The following is a 24,330-nucleotide window of genomic DNA, read 5'->3' as shown; positions in this document are numbered from 1 at the left end:
GTAAATCAGTAAATGTCGTTTGATTCAGTATATCATATTTTTATTTTGTTCATTGTTTTATACTTATTTCAGGCTGTTAGTTTTCTCGTTTGATTTGTTTTACATTTGTCATTTCGAGCCCTTTTATAGCTGACTATGCAGTATGGGTTTTGCTCGTTGTTGAAGGCCGTACGGTGACCTATAGTTGTTAACTACTATGTCATTTGGTGTCTGGTGGAGGGTTGTCTCATTGTCATTGATACCCAAACTTCTTATTTTTATAAGACACTATCTACAAATATGTTACATAGACGAAATAAATAAGGAGATGCAGTATGATTGTCAATGAGATAACTATTCATCAAAGTTCAAATGAAGTGGATGTAAGCAATTATAGGCAACCGTACGGCCTTCTACAATGAGAAAAACCCATACTGTATAGTCGGCTATAAAAGGCCCTAATATAAAAAAATATGAAATTCAATTGAGAAGACTAACGGTCTGATTTATAACGAATCAATTTACGAAAAACCAAATACGACAGACATGAACCAACAACAACCACGGAACTACAAGCTTGGGACAGGCACATAAAGAAAGGGGACCCTCAGATCTGAGATTTTTGCCCATATTTTTGATGTTTACCCATATTTGCATTTTGTGCCAAAAATATGGAACTAAAAAAAAAATGTAAAGAAAGCTCATGATCAGCAAGGCATGATCTAAATATAGATCATGTCGTCTCATTGACAGCATGGCCAAAATTTTCAGTCGAATCCTTATGTTAGATATTGTCCTGAAATGACGATTTCAAAATTTTAAGGTTTTGCTCATAATTTATAGAAGATAGAGAGAAACAGTGATATAGTACAAATCAAAATTCCACTAAATTTGTATATTACCATTTTGGCTTCTATGAAAATTATAAATTGAATTTTATTATCAAAAATAGGGTTATCTTACTGACAAAGTGCTTCATTAAAGATCTAAGATGCAAAATGTAAAACCTCATATAAATAGACTTAAAATTAACATAAAAAACTTGATTTAAAAAAAACATCATATTTCGTCAAGAAAGGTTAGTGTGGAAGAATACAACTTGTACTGGAACCCCTGGACTAAGGTCACTAATACAATGTTAATGGTGTAAAGCCATAAACATATGTATGTATATTTTATGTGTATATGTATATTTGAATGTGTTTTGGCACTATTATAACCATACTATTTGTATCAATAAAAATGTTATTATCATGCTTAATCCATAGATTTTATACCATATTATGGTTATTTACCTCACTTGCTAGATTATTATGAGACAGGATAAATGTATTAAATTACACGTAAAGTAACGAATAAAAAACTGAATTATTAAAAAAAATCTAAAAATCCATCCAAAAGTCAGAAATTGTCAATACATAGATTTTCAAACAGTATATGACAGTGAATCACGGTTTTTTCATAATTTTATTTTTGTTATCAACAAAAATTATATTAGACATAATCAGCAATACAAGATCAACAAACGAGAGTATTTATCATGCATTGAATTCTAGTCTGCAATATACGAAAATGACCATTGATGAAGATGTACATACATTCAGGTGAGCGACACAGGCTCTTTCGAGTTTATGATTTATATCCTACTATCTGGTCCAACAAAAGGACCGATAACTAAATTGACGTTAAGCGCATTGACTAATTGTGTTATTGACACCGACGAATGCATTTGTAATATATAATCGTATGAATCCAAATTCGGTATACATGACATGTGCTGCAATTATTCATACATTTATTGGCTGACTTGTTGTTAATATTCATGTGTTGTTTGGCTTAATTGATTTAGTATGAATTTAAGGTGATGAGAAGTATATGTGAACGAGGCTGTTTCACTCCGAGAGAGATTAAAAAAAATCGTAAGGAACAATACACCGATTTTAACAGTACTTTTCTTGCAATAGGATTAGATCTCAATCGCTCCGAATATAGAAAAGTGCGTAAAGATTAAGCCGACAATTTTTTTAAGTCCGTCATCAGACAGAAACTTATGTCAATGTTTGACCTTTGTCTTTATTTTAATGATTTAATTTGGTATATAACTAAGTGTGAATTGACAAGTTCTCAATTTTATCCAAAAATATCCGAATGTATTGTATTGATGGTGTATAATGTTGACCTTCAGAAGTATTTTGTATATCGTTGTGTTGCTGTTCAATTACCGCAGAAGAGGTTTATTCTATTAAGTCATATTTCAGTCCATCGGGTTCAAACAATATTTCATTAAAAAAATTATCCATTACAAAGCGCACTGAAATAGGTTTCCTTTAATCAAACTAAACATCTTTTTGATTTGATAAATTTTCAACACGCATATATGTATTAATTTGTATACTTTGTATGAATCTAAGGTGATGAGAAGTATATGTAAACAAGGCTGTTTCACCCCGAGAGAGAATTAAAAAAAAAACGTTCTAAGGAACAATACATCAATTTCAACAATACTTTTTACAATAGGATTAGATCTCAATCGCTCCAAATATAGAAAAAGTGCGTAAAGATTAAGGTGACACTTTTTTAAGTCCGTCTTAAGACAGAAACCTATGTCAATGTTTGACCTTTGTTTTTATCTTAATGATGTAATTCAGTATATAACTAAGTGTGAATTGACAAGTTTTCAATTTTATCCAAAGAATATCCAGACGTATTGTATTGATGGTGTATAATATATACCTTCAGAAGTATTTTGTATATCGTTGTGTTGCTGTTCAATTACCGCAGAAGAGGTTTATTCTATTAAGTCATATTTCAGTCCATCGGGTTCAAACAATATTTCATCAAAAAAATTATCCATGGCAAAGCGCACTGAAATAGGTTTCCTTTAATCAAACTGAACATCTTTTTGATTTGATAAATTTTCAACACGCATATATGTATTAATTTGTATACTTGCATTTGAGAACAGGACTTCAACAAAAGCTGGTACAATCTATTTCACAAAGTACTTCTGTTGTAGCCATTATGAACAGCATTCCACTGGATGTAAAAGTAAGCTTTTTTATTTGTCAATTCTAATTAGAAATTGCTTTATTTATAAATTTTTTTCCAATATGAATCACCCCACTCATTACAGTTGTTTTTCTTTTATAAGAATACATTTAGGGTGAATGCCCGAAACCATAAGACAGAAAGAACTTCCTAGCTTTAGATGTCCGTGCTATGTATTTTTTATCATGGATATCCGGTACAGAATATATTTTGAAGTTAAAAGACCTTTTTCTGAATGGCAATGACAATACACATTTCCTTTTCTGATTTACCAATACATCAAATGTCACTGATTCTAAATGGTCAAATTCAATTCATCAAAAGCAACGACGAAATCACCTCTCGTTAAACAAACCATCTTAGAAATGTTTGGGTCGGGTATTCCATCGATAAAATTCTGACCGAAATATAGGTAAACATTGATCTCCCCATGATAGGAAAAAAACTAAACAATATTCGTTCAAAAACTAAATATGCCGCCAAATGATTGCTGTTTTGATGAGGACACAATGCGAGTCTCTAACTGCATTGCTTTCCTTGACTGGTGTCTCAGGTTTTCATGATTGTTATATTGGTATGCTAAGATATTTTATAGTACTTGTATCATTGATTTGGCAAAACGTTAACTAAAATGTATTACCAATAGAAATGAGCTATTAAAAGTGTAATATTACACCCGCAGAAATGTATGAGAAGTATTTTGTCTATAAATATGGAAATATTATTTATAAAGTTATATATATATATATATATATATATATATATATATATATATATATATAAAGTTTAAAAATTGTCTTAAAAGAGAGGCGAAGGATACCAAAGGGACATTAAAATTCATAAGTCGAAAATAAACTGACCACGCCATGGCTAAAAATGAAAAAAAAAATAAAATCAAACAACAGTTAACAAAACATAACAAACCAAACCAAAGACTGAGCAACACGAACTCCACCAAAAACTGGGGGTGATCGCAGGTGCCCGGAAGGGTGAGTAGAATTTAAATAAATATTAAAATGAACAGACTTAATATTGTAAAGTTGTTGAATCATTGCGTTGGTGTATTATTTTGCGAATGAGGTGAGATTGAAAATTTGAAGCATATATGGTTAATGTTTTTTTTTGTTTTGAAATTCGGTAGCGATTGGTCATGCGACTGCACAAGATTATATTTTTGCTGTTTTGTATATGACGTTGCTTTTGCAAGTCTGTCATCAAATTTTGACACCGATATCTGTACATTTAAGTAGGTTAAGTAGTTTGAACTACCAGGCTAGTATTCTCTATAAATTCTCTTATAATGTGTTTTTGACCGAACCAACTAATGGAGATTTGACAGGACTTTATTGACCAATTTCCATATGAAACGCTCAGAGCAAAATTTGGGAATCATAATACATACAAGCCAGTAAACTTAATCCTCCCCTACAAAATACAAGTGTGTTATACATAACGTATATATTTGGAATACCCAACACTTTTATAGTACAGAAGACCTACTCTTGCAAGAAAAAAAAAAAGATTGTATTTTTACTGTTCTGTATATGACGTTCTAGTGCATTAAAATTGAAACCGTTTATGCTATTAAATTTTTATGAACGTAAAAAAAAAACCAACGAACAACATATGATTCAGTTGACCTGATTTCTTACAGGCTGGAACAATTTTAACTAGCGTAAGATATCAACTGATAAATGTTGTTCTTTGCAAAATTTAAGATTAGAAATCATAAACAAGCACAAAAAAAAAAAAAAAACAAACACTCACAGTTGAAACAATTTCGAAAATACAGTTTTATCTATGGATCAACCTATCTTTTGTGGAATTTAACTTTTGTATTAGATATTGATTTTCAAGTATTTTTAAGGCCTCGACAATCACTGAAGAGACGTTAATTGCAGTAAAACGCATCTAGTGCAGTAAAATTGAAATCGTTTATGCTATTAAATTTTTAAGAACGTATTTTTCAAATAAATACCTTTCCTCCCTCCCTAAAAAAAAAAACAACAAAAAAACAGAAGATGTTTGTCATACATTGCTGATTCTGATGATTTACTTTCACATAGAATGACCAACTGGTTTCTTTTCTGCTGTTGAATCGCCATGTGTTCCGTGTGTAGGAGGTACATTCGGTAAACGGTGTGCAGATATTTGTGCTTGTCAACCAAATCAAAGGTATTTTCTAAATTAAAATACACTCCAAAAAATAGTAAGCACTTACATTTTATTCAATCGTTTAGTATTTAAATTAGCAGCAAATGATTTCCCTCAAATCTGTTTTTTTGATTACCAAAAAAGAGTGATGATAAGTAAAATAGATAACCAATAACATTCAAAAGCTCATCAGATAGCTCCCTCATTGTTTGGTTTTACTTGCACTTATGTTTTATCTGTCTTACCGGTATTATAAAAATAAAACTTGTCTGAACTAATCTTATTGTACATTCGTTGTTACTAACAACATGGGTTCGCTGGCTGAAGATTAAGATTTTGTAGATGAAGGTTTCATGCGTACAAAGTCCCGAACAGTTTTGAGCATTGTAGGTGGAGGTTACAAAAACATGTAAAACTAAGTCAGGCAACAAATATTGGGGAACAAAGCGGATAATAGAGGATCTTAGTTTGCATAAAGGCTTACCAGTGTTCGAAAGTACAAAATTAAATGTATGCCGCAAATATTTTCTACGACAAATGAAAAGTCTTGATCTTAATATTAATTTTGACTTCTCTTCAAGTATGCTTCACATGATTTTGTGTGAACAATTTAATAATAAAATCAAATGAATTATTAGCAATGTTTTCGTTATATCAAGTAGAAATACTTTTGTTTAACCTGTTTAATTCTTGTGACGCATCCTGCTTTGTAAGAAAACCCACACTCTTAGTCTAATTTTATTGTGCTTACAGTATTAATCATTGGCAAGGAGCTAGGTCAAAATAAACCCGAATGGTCCCTACGTTTACTTCTAAATTTCTGTTGCTCTGCGGAGAAGCAGCTAATTCTCAAGTTTTTGACCGAACACGCGTTTTTATTTCGTGAACAAAACTGTTAAGATATCAGATAAATGGATGAATGAGTATTGTGAGCAATTTCATATAGCTATGAAATGGCAAAAACAAGTTACTAGTATATTGAATAAAATGATATGGACCCTGCTTAGTACTATAGACAGACACGCTGAACCCGGATTTTTTATCGCAAATACAAACTCAATATAAAGACATGTCCACCCACTTGAATCCATTGTACTATATCTTAACCATCTAGTATATTGTCATACTCCATACTGCTACGTGCTAAGCGGATAATCAGCAAATTAAAATTTAAAGTCTTTGTTTTGACCTGACCAGAAATCTAACCCGATCTTCCAAATGCGAAGCTAGCACTATAACCACTACACAACTACATTAAATGGGGTTTCTAACTTCAGACATCGCATTTAGCTAATATACACAACGTCACAGTTAGACAATCGTGTACCCACCATCGCACTTCAGTGTACTTATCAACAAGCCAGAGTCACTATGTCACCATCGCACTTCAGCGTGTTAACCAACGCACTTCAGCGTGGACCATCGTACTTCAGCGTGACCATCGAGGTTTGTAGTCCCATCGCGGTTCAGAGTACTACATATATGCATGAACATTTTGTCATTATACGTTTAGCAGACAACATCCACCAATCAATCAAATGTTTGTTGCAATCTAAGTTTTATTCTTCATATAAATAACTGCCTTCTTTCTAAGAGAGAGGAGGCAGATACCAAATGACATTCAAACACTAGGTCGAAGCAAACTGACAACGCCATGGCAACAAACGAAAAACGTCAACAAGACAAACAGCAATATACAAAACACAACATACAGAACTAAAGACAGAGCGACAAGAATCCAATCAAATCATGGGGGTTATTTTAGGTGATCCAAAAGGGTAAGCAGATTCTGTGTCACATGTTGCGACCGTCGCGTTATTCATGTAAGTGCAAACCTGCTGATATGTCTAATTTGGTAGGTCACATTCGAGGAAAAAAAGACGGGACTGTGTTTACGACAATTGGAACATATCCACGACGTCATCTGTGAAATAGATATTCCATAACGGAAAACCAACTCGTGATAGCATCCGAATTTTTGTTCGAAAGGATGGTTTAAACATCACACTTAGTTTAATAGCTTCCTTGTGAGAGGCAGCCTTTTATCTGGGAAATCATGATATTAAAGGCAATCACTGGAAAATTGTTTCAACTAGAATTATACTCTATATACTCGATGTACCACAACCTCACAGCCTTAACCCATTCGGAAATAGTGTCTACGTCTTGTCGAAATAAAACCATCTGGAGCTTTAAATCGAAAAATAACTGGAGACTTTTATTTATGGCAACATGTAATAATGCAAAAAACAATTTGACAAATAAGTTTGCATTATAGATGCAATAACGTATGGGGATGCATTCCAGTAACCATGATAACAGATGACACACTAAAAGAGGGTGTTGAAAGTAAGTTTGATAATAAGAACATAGTGCATTTCAGCTAAAGTCTTTTAAAGTAAAAATGCCCTTAATGTTCCAGTTACCATTTACCTCACTGCATTCAAGCACTATTCCGGATGGAGTTTGACCAGAAACGATCACTACGTGATACACAAAATTATTGAAGAAAAGTCCTCATTAAGGTCAAGGTACCATAAATTCCAAGATACAGATTTTTGTTGATTTTGAATTCAACTTTGACTCGTTTAACTAATAACTGAAAATCGAAAAAAAATCATGCTTTCATCACTTTTTTCTTTGAAAATGTGACTGAATTCATATTTTGAAAATAGTTGAACACTTGTATAGAAAGCTCTTAAATTTGTCTAAAAGCCGCAAACCTCCAATGACAAATACAGATACTATTCTTAAACATTGATTTGTCGTCTATATGTTAATTTCAGATTGATCACTATATAATAATCATACGGTCATCGACTTTGCATGACGTGCATTACCAAATACGTTACCTTTTATATAGTGAAAATCTTCAAAATTAGACGTTCTAAGGTTTACAAAGCGAACAAGTTACTCTTATTCAAACGTTTTGTGGTATTTTGTCACCTAGAATACCACTTTGAATTATGTGAACCGTAAACATATCTTAACATATCAACCGAACGATCGACAGAAATCTAATTCGTTGCAGGCACTTGCCGGAAAATGCATATGTGACACTCAGTTGATATTTTGAAATATCCTATACCATACATATACTAATGTATAATCCATGACTTTTTGAAAAACGGATTTAAAACAAACTCATACAGGTACTTCGTCTATAAAGTTATTTTGCTAAAACTAATGAAATACTCGATATTTTTAAGCTTTGACTACCATTTTGATAAAATGCATTTTCCACAAGTGAAAGTACGTTTTTTTTGGGGGATGATAAGGAGTCTTCAAGGCACACTACAGTGTAGCGTAAGTGTATAATCTGTTTTCAGACAGACAATAAGTAAAAAATGTAAAGAAAAGTTTATTCATAACAAGAACAAAGCAAAATTTGATAAGACATCAAAAAAGAAATTCAGTTCACCATAAAGATTAAGCATTGAACATGTTGAACCAATTATATGAGTTATTCTATAATTATAGGCGAATCAATAACACTATTGCCTGACATTACAACACAGAACGACGAAATAGATAAAGGTAATATTCAATTATTTACATTGACAGCTGCTCAAAGTGAAGTTGCTTATATTATAATCTAGGACTTCATGATTTCTAAATCATTAGGTTTAATACTGTAAACTTGATACAGTAACTGCAGGAAATCTTTGATACGGTATAATTAAGTGATGCGTACTTATATCTTGATTTTAGAGTAAAATTCAGTAACGAGTGTTGTCATAAACGAGTAGACTTACATGTATCTTGTATCTGTCTGTTCAACATTATTACTCCGACATTAATGTATTGTTGGTATTATATTTATTTGATATGTTAATCGAATACTCTGTTCGAAAGATGTTTCTTTAATTTAAAATAAATGTAATCGTGATACATTATTGGATGTAGGTTGGAGTGAATGTCCGCAAAACTACAAAATCATGTTGATCGAATATACAATGAGTAAACATGTGATATTTAGCATTATATTTAAGGATCCGGTTAGCGGTTAATATATTTCTTAATTTTTTTTTCAATAAATGATATAAAAAAAGGATAAATAATCTGATTCATATATAGATAAGAATAATGAAAGTGTCAGTCAATCCAGATGCTTAAATTAGATAAACGAGGTTACATGACAAATAAGTTTTAAATCATCTTTAAGTTCGTGAAATGGGACGGAAGGCAGGGGGTCTAAACGATGAAATAAGACAATCGATTTTCGATATGTTCTATAACAAAAATGCAAAATATGCGATATGTTTACACATGTTAACACCACAAATGCTAAACACAAGGTGTACATTGGAAATGTTATATTAACAATACTGGATCAATATTGAGAGCTGCCAAACAATACCAATAAATAACATTGTACAAAGTTTATGAAGGAGTTATCAGACAATTGAGATTTCTAGGCAAACCGAGTATGGTGGTGATTTGATTGATAAGGAATCGGATATAACTCCCATGCTTTTTGGTCATATACTGTCTTGCAGTTCCTTTTTTCGACAATTGCCTTGAGTATGGTGTGTACAACAATCAATATATGATATCTGACATCGTTTTGTGTCTGATAAATATCTTGGGAAATTCGATATTATATAATCATCATGATTATACTAATTTGATAAGCATAGCTTTATTCTGATAGATGTTTAATTTGAAATTACCTTCTAAATTATTGGTAAAAAAACCATCTGCCAAATAATTTTACGTCCCCATTTAACATATTTGAGAGACAGTTTTAAAGAGAAATTCTAAAATACCTGGGCGTTAGTGATGTTTGACATACCGATAAAAACAGCATTCGGAAGTGATATTTGACGTTAACTTCGTAATCTACATCCATAAGCACGTAAACCAATATACTATATATTTTACCATAGATTCTCAATGTAATTTGTTATCAATTAATAATTTTCGTGATTTTCGAGGACATACGTTTAACAGAAATATAATGATCAACGAAGAACAAATTTTCTATAGACTGGAATGCAAAAAATTTGCGAAAATCACGAAATCAAAGTTCCGCGAAAATACCATTTTTCATCAATCGTACTCATGAAAATAAATAAATCCACAGAAATTTCTGTTGCATTTGTCGTTTTGTATCAATACAGTCACGTCTCTTAGTGGAAACACATTGAATTTATTATTTGAATGGTTGGGATAAGATATTCATTAGCACTTCACAAGAATTTGAAATTCCAATGATTTGACGATATTAAATGTTGCGATAAAGAACAACGCTAGGTGTCAGGTAAAACAAATTAAAGCCTTCACCATATGTTTGAGCATATCAGACAAAATTAATTTTAAATCTTATGGTTTAATTGATACAAACATAAGAGTTGTTCTACCTCATTTATAGGTTTCAGAAACTGTATTTTGCACAACTTTTCTATCTCGTATTTGGTTTGAACTTTCAACTGTCACAAAAAGCACATCTAGTGTACCAAATTATCAGCCAAGTTTCTTTGGTGAGTTTTTATTTTCATCAGAGAGGAATTCAAGACGTGATTATTCATAGTTAACTATTTTTTGTGATACAAAATAATGCTGATTAAGATTTTTTGTGGTAACATATTATTGTCAGCATATGAACTGCAAGTTAAATAAAATTGAGTATTTTGAAGACTTTAACATAATTTTGTATACTTCAAAAAACATTGACACCTGTGTCTCAATAGACTGTTTTACAATACTGAATGTTAGACTATTTAATTGTAAAACACTTTAAAGATACAATGTTTATTATTGAGTAAGCAGGATACTTAGTTTCTTCCAAATGACATCATAAGCCGCAAAGAAAAATTGTCGGAAGGCAAACAAATGCCATAGTTGAAAGGCATTGAAAACTGGATTCCATTTTAAAACCAAAAAATGGAATTATAAATAAATATTTCGCTATATTGCTTAAACGTATAATATTTAGAAATTTCATCATATAATAACATGGTGTTGCTGTTCGATTGATTGATGTTTGTTTAAACATGTTAACGTTCTGTGGCAAATATATCTTGCTATTTCAGGACAACAATTAATTCACAATGAAAACAACGTTTAATGTTAATGAAGCTTCAAATACTGAAACTTTCACAGTATATTGTTCTTAATTTTTCAAATACATTTACTAAACACTTGAAAAAGTAACCTTTACACGGTATCGTACACCAGTTTCAAAAGGTGGGTAATTTAAATTAAGTTATACGATTTTTTTTTACATAATTAAAATATACAATGAATTATTTATCAAACCCCCTTGATATCGTCCGACCCTTTGCAACCTACCTAGCCAAAGGGCCATTTTGAATCATTGCCATAACTTGGCATCTATCGTCTTTCGTCCTTTGTCGTCTATTAACACTTACAAAAAAAAATTCTTCTGACACTATTTAGTTAGTTCAAACCAACCTTTACAGCAATTATCTTTTGGATATCGAGTTTAGAAAATGTGTGTCGATGATCCAGTCTGCGATCCAACATGGCCGACAGGGCTAACAATAGTGCATAAACGTAAAATGCATGTTGTTTTTATTATCTTGAAATGTCGCATAATGTAAAACATGTAAAAAGAAAATCTGAGAGGGCTAAACATGTTCAAAATGTCTAGATCTTGCTATAATCTCTTTGTTCAAAAATTGTCAGACCGCTCCTTATAAAAAAAAAATTGTCAGACCACTACTCTATAGGACTTCAGGAGTCATTACCATTAATAAGTCGATCCTTTCTTATGTAGCACCCGTTGTGTTTCACATTAAACAGATGATATTTTATATGTTTTGATGAATGCTAAATAATACAAAGCATTGTTGATGGCGTATTAGTATGAGCTATGTGCATCGACATATATATATGGGTTTCTACATATATGTTAAAGAAAAAATACAGTAAATCAGTAATCAGGTGCCCTGGAAGTGTAAGCAGATCCTGTTCCACATGTGACAGTCGTATTGCTCATTTAAGTACACATTTGATGATAAGTCTGATTTAGTGATGTCAAATTCCGGGGAAAGGGAATGGAATGTTAACCAAAATAGAATCTTATGAGTCTTCATGGGTCTTTCATGTGAAAAAGGCAATACAGATGAGCATTATTCCTTCAGTTATATTACATTGTGTTTCACATTGCCTTAAAGGAGTAAAACGAATGGTTATTTGCCGATAGAACGTCGATGCGTGTTTGCAGATGAATAATTCAGACCTCTAGTAAACATCTGTTCATATATCTATAAAGATAAACACACATGTTTTATTCCGACATCAAAACATGTTTGTAAATCTTTATCTCTATTTAAAATCAATATTCACTAAGGAGTATTCGATGCTATAGATGTTTTGTAAATTATGGGTATCAAGTTAAGCGAACCCGTATCTAAAAATTCGCCACTGACAAACAACTTGATCTGCAGTTATTTACCAAATAAATAGATTGTTCTTTGATTAATGTCCAGTAGATTTATTTTCAGTTTAATATTGATTGATCTGTTAATCATCTTTTTTACCAAAAGATCTGCATTTGTATTTATTGAATTATTTTCATACATTCTTCTCAGTAATTATTAACACAACTTTGTAATGAAAAATTTCCAAAGCAGCACTCATTGATCAAACGAGATTATATAATTTGAAGGCCTAGGTATGCATATCCGAGTGGTAGAGATCTATAGTGATCTTAATTGTTATAATAACACTGATAGCGACAGTTTGCTTATTTCTTTTAAGAGTTATACAACCATTGATTTTCCCCTATTAGTCTTTGTTAAATTGACACTTTTCAAAAAAATGTGCAAAATGTATCTCTGTTTCAAATAATGAAATACTTGGCAAGTAAGTTTTTTTCCTGTCCAATACTACAGACAAAATTTCACATCACATTTCATTGTATATACGAAAATAACCATCACTGGAAGTTAACCAATCAAATTTTCACCACTTGTTTTTCCAGTGTACAAGCTTAAGTAACCATGTAATTTCAAGTTTCCAAAATATTTTATAAAAACACCAAATAAAAAAAGAATGTTACTTTGAAGCACCCAAGCTATATGTTATGACTCATATGTTTCTGTCTGCAATGAAATGCAGGGTTAACTTCCTACAAATGTCAAATTCAAGGGAACATTTTTTCCCCACCCTTTTTCGTATGAAACCGGATGTGACGTACTATGACATTTATGATTTGGTAGTATTACACCTCTTTTTATTAAACGTAACAAGAGAAGTTTCAAGACATATTTAAAATACAAAATACGGAGCAGACAAATCTGTTCAATCGAATGATACATCATAATTGTGTGTGAAATTCTTAAGAATGAAATTTTAGATTCTTCTACATTCAAGTCAGTGCGCTCCACAGAGAGTCATATAGTAAACAATCATATCATAACCACATCTCAGCTTAAGGCCTCTTCTGAACATTTGAAAGTTCCAACCATGTATTGGTTACCTTAACTACAAAAAAAAAAAAAAAACAGTAACATATCATTTCATCTCGGCCTGTAGTAAGTGTTAAACAACTAATCTTTCACTGTTGTAACTACTATAAAAGAACTTATCAACTTTTGTAATAAAACATATGAAAATAGTGGAATTAACTGTTTTTGGAGTGTAAAAAATTCTTTGGATGTTTTTGATAAATTACGTGCTTTTGATGATCCTTTTGGTTCTGGTGACAGTTTTGACTTCGAAATCTTTATACTACACTTCCGCAAAATCTTATAAAACAAATTGTTTCCTTTCTAATAAAACGGTCGATTCTAAAATCGAATTGCAAATATATTTTCTGCAACTCATTTAAAGCCTTCTTCTCTATTGAGGAAGTAAAATATGCTTAATATACTCACTGGATGAGTGATGAGATGATCGAAGTTGTTAATTTTCTTCCTGATAATATTTATGCACGTTTTGGCAATACAGTTTATCGACAGGTTGTAGGTATTTCCATGGGCTTCAATTGCGCCCCTTAAATAACTAACTTTTTCTTGTACTGTTATGAAACACAGTTTATGACTAAACTCAGTAATGACCCGTCAAATTTGCATTTAACTGATAAATTCAAAAGCACTTACCGTTATCTTGATGATATGTTTTCGTTAAATAATCAATAATTTTCTAAATATACTGCCGAAATTTACCCAAAAAGACTTACTTTAAATAAATCAAATATAAACGGGAATAACTATCCTTTCTTAGATTTAGATATTTCAGATTTACACGGGAAAGTATTTACAAATATTTACGACAAAGGGGACGAGTTTTCGTTCCATATTGTTAATTTGCTTTTTTTGGACGGTGCTGTTCCTTTGGCACCATCTTATGGAGTTTATATATCATAACTCGTTCGTTATACCCGTGTATATTGTGATGTTTTTTTTATTTCAATGAAAGTAATGTATGTATTACTGGTAAATTATTTAGTTAGGGATTTCGTTACAACACACTACTTAGAACCTTTACTCAATTCTTTCATGTATACAGATATTTGTTTTTGAAGTTTAGTTGTACCTGTAAAAAACTTATTTCAAACGGGATAGCACATCCTAAATTTACGGAGATGTTGTTTACAGAGCCCGGAAATTTAGATACAATCCGGGTAAACTCATCGATACTTTAAATAAACTTATTCTAAAAGGTTACCAATTCAACATTGTAAATAGATCTTTGAATATTGTTTTTATTGGTATCAATATTGATTTTGTCATCAGTAAATTAACATCAAACTGAATATTATTTTTATACACATATGCACATTCATGACTCTACAATCTGTCGATACCTGTATCTTGACATTGCACAAGGTCATGTTCATCTCCGACTGTTAATGACGTCTTTACACTAAATCTATAGGATGTTGAATGTGTACTAGTTTATAGTTTAGTCTTAGATGCATCATTTTTGTATCAGTTGCTATTGGCTTTGAACAAGCTGTCAGTAACTCCGAGTACTATCAGATCTGTACTTAGTGTCTTTTTTGTAGTATGGATGTATAAATACCCTGTCACGTGCGCGGTGTTTTTTTGTTCGATGTCTTTCTGCTTTGAATCAATCTGATGAGTTAAGCCTCTTTCAACTGTCCTCTGTCCAAGGTTAGGGGGTGGGTTGGTGCCTTCAAACTAGTTTAACCCCACCACATTCTGAATGTGCCTGTCCCAAGTCAGGACCCTGTAATTCAGTGGTTGTCGTTTGTTGCTATATATCATATTTGTTTTTCGATCATTATTTTGTTCATAAATTATGCCGTTAGTATTCTTGTTTTAGTTGTTTTACATTTGTCATTTAGTGACCTTTTATAGCTGACTATGCGGTATGGGTTTGACTCATTGTTGAAGCCGTAAGGTGACCTATAATTGTTGAATTCTATGTCATTTGGTCTCTGGTGGAGAGTTGTCTCATTGGCAATCATACCACATCTTCTTATTTTCATAATAAAGTCTTGCAACGTATGGAACCAAGTTATTTATATATCGACGACTTCGTACGTACCATGACCATACGGCAGGTACAACAGTTGATGCGCGATCTGCTTACCCTTCCGGGTCACATTGTAAATCCCTTGTATTTGAGTTGTTTTTGTTGCTATGTTTTCATTAAGCCATGTATTTTTTCATTTCGTCGTTTTTCGTCTAATTCTATAGTTTCGTCGGTTTCTCATCGTCTTTTGATTGTCCCTTCTGTATCTTCAGACTCTTTTTGTAATTAAAAATCACCATACAATGTCTTTCATTTAGGCACTTACAAACAACATAACTTACATAATTGTTTACCTAGTAAGTTAGTTATTAACTGATCAACAGTATTTATTACGTTTTGATTTAGCAAATATCTTCTTCAAAAACAGACCAATCGCAATAACTGATACTTCAATACAGTAAAAACTAGCCGGTCTGTGTTTTTCTTGTATAGTCTTGAAGATCGATATTTGTTCTAATCATTCGACTTTAACGCAACCTTTTTTACATTCATTTTTTTGTCTGTTAGGCTTGAGTATCGAAATGTCAACAACAACTGTTACAAAAAAAAAAAATAAAAAAAAGGCAACACAAATCTGGGACTGCTATCTTGGTATTTAAATGATTCTCTATGTTTTCAGCAATGGAAACCACTACCACCAATATTGACTTTTCGTCATCTAAAAGTAAAAAAACGTTAGATGATGAACATTTCACAGGTAATTTAAAAAAATAATGTTTTGAGAGATTTTAAAAGTTTCATTCTTATCTATATCAAATAAAAGGACAAAGGACACACAGATTCAGTTGTAATCATTATTAGGTCTTTCCACCTTTCCGTGGAAAGACCTTTTAATTTTGTTCTGATTATTATTAGGTCTTTCCACTTTTCCGTGGAAAGACCTATTGATTTTGTTCTGATTATTATTTTTTTTTCTTCCGCCTAAATTTTGTTTACGCGCAGTATTGTTATTTCACAAGATGTCGCTTAGATATTTGGTATATGATATCAAACAGTTTAGACACTTTTAAGACTGACACAATTGAACCAAATACTTTACGTTGTAAGAGTTATCTCCGCAAACACTGTTTTCCTTGTGTCCACTACTCCTTCGCAACCATAAAAGATTACGACAAATTTATTTTACCAAATTGCTCGCTATATCTTCAGGATGTTGAGTTTGGTTTTCACCGAAGAGTTCCGGAGACTCCATATGAGAGTTTTTTCCCCTTATGCGTTTGAAATAAGTGATATGCATATGAACTCATAAACCGTAAGCCGTATAAACCTAGAGTTGTTTTATTTGAGATTCTTGGGGCCCAACTGAGGTCAAGGTCAAAGGTCAAGATCATGTTCTAAATTTTGATATTCACTTCAAGCTGCTTTTTCCAAGGTGTTTCCATCCCACTGAAATGGAAAAAATGAACAAATTAACTAATTATAGCTTCAAACTTTACAGCTATCATGATGCGTACATGCAATTTATCTTTGTTAACCATCAAAGGCCCACAACCACCCCTCTAGACCCCCCTTTTTTTGAACCCCATTTCTATTTTATTATAAAAATGCTAATCCTTCTTTTTTATGAATAAACTTCTTTCTGAAATACAAATCCATTCTTGCAAAATCTGCTCCAATTCATGTATTTCTAAAAATTAATCGATAAACGTTTTGTTAAAGTACTATAACACCAGCATTAATTTTGTGTGCATGCAATGAATGAGTCGACCAGTGGTCAGCGCTCGGACAATAGTTTACCTGTAAAATAAATCGAGAAAATATATTTTCCGTTAGCAGTATAAATCACGAGCAGTCCGCTTGACGTTCCAATCTGGATTGAGAAATTAAAATCAATGGCGTAGAAATCCCTCAAAAGTTCGTAAATAGTAGTAAAATCCTAGAATCAAATTTCTAAGCATGTGTTAAAAACAAATCTGTGTTCCCGTAAATATATGAACGAAAAAAGCATGCATGATCCGAAATCAATGACCTGTAAATGAAAGACAATTTAAATCCGTTAGCTGACAATCTTTATACACAGGTCTGGTCTTGACGACAATCCCTCTGCAACTAAATTTCTTTCTGTGTATATCGATCAGCTTGGTGACGTCACAATCACACCAACCATACGGTGCAGCGCGTGCTACCTAAAATAAAATAGGGGTTTTCCCCTTTTCGAAAAGAATTAAAATGTGCACGTAGGTTAAATACAAAAAAATCCATGCAGGTCAGGTTCGATGTCCTTTAATCATAAAATTGAAAACAATGCACACACAATAAGTAAATAAGACACAAGTACTGGGAAGCCTAATAAAAAAAGAGAACATTTATGAAGGAAAATGCAAGGATACTTTTTGTAGGTCACAGTGTGTTTAAATCCTTGCATGTTCCTACAACTGTCATAATTTGAATATAAATAAACATGTTGCAAGGACCCGTTTTCGCAGTTCCTAGAGCCTATGTCCCAAGTATTTAAACACGGGTACTAGGCTCTCAATTCCTTTTTCGCGTATTCCTTAAGCCTAGGTCCCAAGTGTTCAATCACGGCCACTAGGCTCTCAATTCCTTTTTCGCGTATTCCTTAAGCCTAGGTCCGAAGTGTTTAAACACGGGAACTAGGCTCTCAATTCCTTTTTCGCGTATTCCTTAAGCCTAGGTCCCAAGTGTTTAAACACGGGAACTAGGCTCTCAATTCCTTTTTCGCGTATTCCTTAAGCCTAGGTCCCAAGTGTTTAAACACGGCCACTAGGCTCTCAATTCCTTTTTCGCGTATTCCTTAAGCCTAGGTCCTAAGTGTTTAAACACGGCCACTAGGCTCTCAATTCCTTTTTCGCGTATTCCTTAAGCCTAGGTCCCAAGTGTTTAAACACGGGAACTAGTCTCTCAATTCCTTTTTCGCGTATTCCTCAAGCCTAGGTCCCAAGTGTTTAAACACGGGAACTAGGCTCTGAATTCCCTTTTTTGCGTATTCCTTAAGCCTAGGTCCCAAGTGTTTAAACACGGCCACTAGGCTCTCAATTCCTTTTTCGCGTATTCCTTAAGCCTAGGTCCCAAGTGTTTAAACACGGGAACTAGGCTCTGAATTCCCTTTTTGCGTATTCCTTAAGCCTAGGTCCCAAGTGTTTAAACACGGCCACTAGGCTCTCAATTCCTTTTTCGCGTATTCCATTAGCCTAGGTCCCAAGTGTTTAAACACGGGAACTAGGCTCTCAATTCCTTTTTCGCGTATTCCTTAAGCCTAGGTCCCAAGTGTTTGAACACGGCCACTAGGCTCTCAATTCCTTTTTTGCATTTTGCTAGTGGCTCGGTCCCATGTGATTAATCAATCAATCAATCAATCAATCAATCAATCAATCAATCAATCAGTCAATCAATCAATCAATCAATAAAAAAAATCAATTAATCAATCATGTTTCGGAAAGGAAAGACCGTTAACAATTGATTTTAAAACAATTGATTTATATTTATTATTATTTTTTTTCTTCTGCCTAATTTTTTTCTTGCGTAGTATTGTTGTGTCACAAGATGTCGCTTAGATATTTGGTATATGATATCGAACAGTTTATACGCTTTTGAAACTGACAACCACTTAACCGAATACTTTACGTTGTAAGAGTTATCTCCCCAAACACTGTTTTTTTTTGTGGCCACTACTCCTTCGCAACCGTAAAAGATTACGACAAATTTATTTTACCAAATTGCTCGCTATATCTTCAGAATGTTGAGTTTGGTTTTCACCAAAGCGTTCCGGAGACTCCATATGATATTTATTTCCCCTTATGCATTTGATATAAGTGATATGCATTTCTAACTGGTAAACCATAAGTGATAGAGACCTAGGGTCTTTTGATTTGAGGTCCTTGGTCCAAAAAAAAGAAAATTTGGTAAAGGTCAAAGGTCAAGCTCATATTCTAAATTTCGATTTTAGCTTCTTTCCACTTCTTTTCAAAAACCGTATAAGATATCGACAACATATTATTACTAAATTGTTAGTTGCGACATGTCGTAACACATACATTTTGGTTTAAAGGGTGCGCTAACATTAAATTATAGTTTTTTCCCCTCTTGTATATAAAAATACGCATATGGTGATATAGCTCATTAACCATATATAATTAAGACCTAGGGTCTTTTTATTTGAGGTCCTTGGTTAATGACCTTGAAATTGAGCTCAAGGTCATAGGTAAATTTGACGTTCTAGATTTTGACCTTTGCTTTTACCTCATATGTATACATGATAAAGCCATGAGATATTTTGCATTAGGTTGTAAGCCATTTGACCTTGAAAAGTCCAACCGGAAGTGACCTTGTGAAAACCGGAAGTAGCTATTTTTTGTATTTTGTACTTATTTAATATAAAAGTATATAGAACCATATATTGTTGGAATCAGTGTCAAGTAAACATTCAAATTTTACCGGAAGGAACATTTTTCAAATCGGAAGTGACAAATTATCTCCCTTATTTAAAAAAGAAATGTATAGAAACCATACATTTTTGGAATCAGCGTACAATAAGCTATCATTTGACGCTGGAAATGACATTTTAAACCAAATTTTAATATTCTCATATCAAAATAGATCTTTATGGGTGGAAAGACCTTCAATTGTTCTCTGAACAATTGGTTTTTAATATTGTTATTACAATTCTTCTCGAAAAAAGATGAACAAACTCTTGTGTCCGCTACTGTACTAAAACTACATGTCCAATCGACCCCAAAACTTGCAGCCACTATGGTATACATGTAGTTCGTCGTATTTTGACAACGTTGTGCAGTTACCTCCCAAGAATTTTCGTAGAGAAAAGAAATTTCAATGCCGTAAAAATCGCTTGCTAGCTCCGTAAATCTCAGTGAAATCCTACAATAAAATGTCTGCTCATAGATTAAAATACAAATCTGTGTTACAAACTGCTACTGAAAAATGTACATTGTATGAAAATAATCGATAAACGTGTTTTAAAGTTACACCGGATCAATTAAATCCAAAGCATGCACTGCTCGTGAAATGTGATCAAAACGTCAATTACCTACAATGACAAAAGAAATACATTGTGTGTATTCCGTCGCTATACATGTTGTCTGTCCAACGTCTCCACCTTCAAAGAAATAAAAATGCTTAGTTTTCGCATTATAAAGCGTCGTCACGTGACGCCACAATCTTGCGCGATACAAAGACGCGCGCGGGACCTAAAATAGAATAAAAACTTTCCAAACTAAATATAGAAACTTAACCAACACAATAATATGGACTCTGGTCTGAAAATGAGGACTTGGGTCCCTCTCCTCTTTTTATTTAGGGGGGGGGGGGGCTATTAAACCTGTTTCTTTTTATTACTTGTGGTTTTTTTTCTTCCTCTCTCCTTGTAATGTGAACAGTTGACTGGAAGACGTTAAAACATGCATTGAACAAATAAAACAAACAAACAAACAAACAAACAAACAAACAAACAAATCAAACCAACTAATCATGTTTTCAGAGGGGAAAGACCGTTTACAATTGCTTTTTCAAAGCAATTGATTTATATTTGTAAATATCTATTACAATATTTTTTTATATACTTTATTATTTATATAGTGCAAAAACTAAAAGTGACATTTTGATACGATTTTTTTTTTAACTGACAAATGTAATTTCAAAGGTTTAAATTATATTTCAAACGTTGAATTTCAATTTGAAGAAATCTGATTTAAAGTTGTTTTAATACATATGCAGCAACGTTTTTCTATATGAATAGCAACCAATAAAATTTCAAAACTGAAGATATGCCGTAAGATTGTAGACTTATACTTAAATAAACATAAATAATTGGAACTTATAATGCTATTGTACAAGTAGAAGATTTGCTGTATCCATGGTTGGAAATTATTTCATAATGTTTTATAATTTCGAATGTAAAATTTTCCCGCCTTCCACAATAGTTTAGGAACAAGGTAAATATGTACACCTGGTTTTTGTGTGTATAACAAATTATATACAATGTTTAAGAAGAGAACTTTATATGCTTTATTCGGACACAAAGTTCGTGTCTGAAGCAGATGATTTTCAAATTGATTCATTAAGTTTTATGTACATATCTAAAAAAAAATGTGTTACGTACTGTTCGCTTTTTGGTTTACCTTTGTCAGCCTCATTGACTATTTTCCTGTTTTATCCATTGTCAGTAAACTCGGCATTATATAATCACGCCCTTATAGCTTGATTTTACATTTCGGTTATGTTAGCTATACCAATACAAATATCAATCTTAATAGTATCTATTATGTTTATGTTTCAGAAAAATGTCGCTCTAGTGTCAAGGTAGTTATTTCTGCTTTCGTCGGTATATTAATGGGCTTTGGTGTCGGCGTTATTTTCATGTTCTTCAAACAATCTATACAGAGAAATAAACGACAAGATCCAACGATTGCGGAAACAAATGCATCATTCGAAATACAAGGAGAAACAGTTAATGCCTATGAAGAAATTGATGATATTACATTTGTTTCGCATGATGCTAGCATTTATCAAAACGAAGAAAACAGTGACACGTCAAGTAATTCCATAAATACAGAACAGAGAAGCGAAAACAATAATAATACTATTTATCTAAATCCTTACCAACCAATTATACCAACTACTAAACATCATCTGTATATGATTACGGTAACTAGTGAAGATAGTAGTAACACTGTCCAACTGGATGCTGTACATTCTCCATCATTTTGTGACGACGATAAAACGGATGATTCGGGGAAGAGTGACTCCGGTTCTCGAATTTCTCGACAGCTTAACTATGTTGAACTGGACATGAATGCTACAATGTCTGAAGACAACAAGGTGTCAGCCAAATATGTAAACACCCGTATATATGCGAATCAGGCGACTGAAAACAAAGCATCGACACAGAAAACACAATATGCTGAAATAGTGCATACGGTATAAGCGTTCCAAATTATTCTCAGTATGATGTTGTTGGTTAATATTCGTTTTTATCATAATGCAACTTTTTTATGCAGGTTGTCTTAGTATACGTTTAAGTTTGCAGATTTTATACACTGATGCAAATCGCGAGGTTTCAAGTATCATGTTCTTTCTTAAAGCAATGTTTTGTCACCCAATTTTTGCTTACCTGTAGTTTAAATGAAATTTGACATATAGAAGCTACACAAATTTGTTTAAATGCAAATGTTAATTCATTATTTCCCTCAAAGTACATAAATCACAAATCACAATATTGCAGTAATTTTAATATCAATTTTGTTTATAGTTTTGTCTCCGGTCTTACCGAAGAGACAGTCTTTGTCGAAATGAGCACCTGGTTCAATAATATTATTATAAACAATTAGGGAGTAATTTTTATTTGTATTGCTATGAAAGGAGGTTTATTTTTCGTCAAAATCTGAAAACGTTTTGACTTAGCGCCAGTTGGAAAATGAAGGAATGGTTCACTATAATTTAGAAATTTTGAAAAAGGAAATATATTTGAAATATAATATCAAATAAGAAGCTTATTTTCTCTTTTTTAAAACATCTGCAGAAATTCACATATGCAATAAATTTCATGTTTATGATAAATTTGGATACCAAACACAGGAACACATGAATTACATAACATTTAAACGATCACTAGATCGCTCAATTAATGCTAAAAATTTTATATAAGAAATACCCAAAATACCAAATATTATAAGACATAATTTTGGGATTCCTACAGAGCAGGAAAGACACTCGTGCATTTGATACGCTTTTTTAAAACCTACGGCACACCTGACTATCATTACTGCAAGATTGTGTACAAATGCAAGAAAGAACAATTTAATAAGTTATGGAGATTGGCGCGGTTATTATGAAAAGAACACGGTAGCTAGCAACAATGCCTATCACTGTACATGTTATATCAGTACATGAAATACAACCTAGATGCTAGGTTCTCGTATTGCCATATATTAAGTTAACATTAATTCATCAAATAAATACTGCTCAAGATACTGCATGTCATGAGAATCTTCAGTTGGTAAAATCTTAAAATGTGTTATCATAAATGCTCATTGGCATGCATATTCTTCATGTTCTTTGTATACATGTTATAGTTATACTCTAAAAATGTAATGATAGTGTGGATCATGTGTTGTTCGTCATCCTGTGTCTTTGTTTTGTCAGTCTGCGTCTGGATAAATACATCAAACAATAGTTCCTAGTGTGAAATATATTCTCAGCACCCCTATTTACCTGAATAGTTATGTCCCTTTCGATCCCAGATCATATTGACAGTTGTTTTCCAGTCAGTGTTTCTGTTTACCACAACAGAAAACTGAATGTATGAACCAGTTATTGCTCATTCCTATCTATACAATTTTCTGAACGTTTCCAATAGCCAAAACAGAAATTTAATTGCATTTAAAAAAAAATGTTTTCACTTATCTTCATTATAATGATATAAACACAAGACAAAGAATGAAAACAACATTTAGTAAAATACATGCGTCCGAGTTGCAATTATGGAAGGAAAATACAAAGCAGAATATTAGAAAGGCAAGGATGTCTAAGAACTAAAAACAGGTGAAGATCTATTTGACCAAAATGGACATTAACACTACTCATATAATCCTTTCCTTTCTGTTACTTTCCTACGTAACTTGTTTCAGATGATTGTGTACTGCATTAGAGCAGTTATCAGGTATTTACTTAAATGAATAATCTATGACAAGACATCGTCAT

General features: G+C 32.4%; 1 protein-coding gene across 1 annotated transcript; it reads left to right on the top strand.

Moving 5' to 3' along the window:
- The first annotated feature begins 2,787 nt into the window (after positions 1-2,787).
- Positions 2,788-23,617, top strand: LOC127706877 (uncharacterized). Its single transcript, XM_052211610.1, has 6 exons — positions 2,788-3,027; positions 5,094-5,202; positions 7,460-7,530; positions 8,662-8,718; positions 16,274-16,351; positions 21,908-23,617. The coding sequence occupies exons 3-6, from the start codon at positions 7,494-7,496 to the stop codon at positions 22,552-22,554; spliced, it is 819 nt and encodes a 272-aa protein (XP_052067570.1). The 5' UTR covers positions 2,788-3,027; positions 5,094-5,202; positions 7,460-7,493; the 3' UTR covers positions 22,555-23,617.
- The last annotated feature ends 713 nt before the right edge of the window (positions 23,618-24,330 follow it).

Source organism: Mytilus californianus, unplaced genomic scaffold, assembly GCF_021869535.1.
Source record: "Mytilus californianus isolate M0D057914Y unplaced genomic scaffold, xbMytCali1.0.p SCAF_6, whole genome shotgun sequence".
NCBI lineage: Eukaryota > Metazoa > Mollusca > Bivalvia > Mytilida > Mytilidae > Mytilus > Mytilus californianus.
The sequence above is the reverse complement of the archived record's forward strand: the minus strand, read 5'-3'. Positions and strand labels throughout refer to the sequence as shown.

Bases quoted from the DNA above. Each gene is read 5' to 3' on its own strand.
- LOC127706877 (XM_052211610.1), top strand. From the start codon at position 7,494: ATGATAACAGATGACACACTAAAAGAGGGTGTTGAAA. The intron at 7,531-8,661 runs GTAAGTTTGATA...CTATAATTATAG, and splicing joins ACTAAAAGAGGGTGTTGAAA to GCGAATCAATAACACTATTG. The intron at 8,719-16,273 runs GTAATATTCAAT...CTATGTTTTCAG, and splicing joins GAACGACGAAATAGATAAAG to CAATGGAAACCACTACCACC.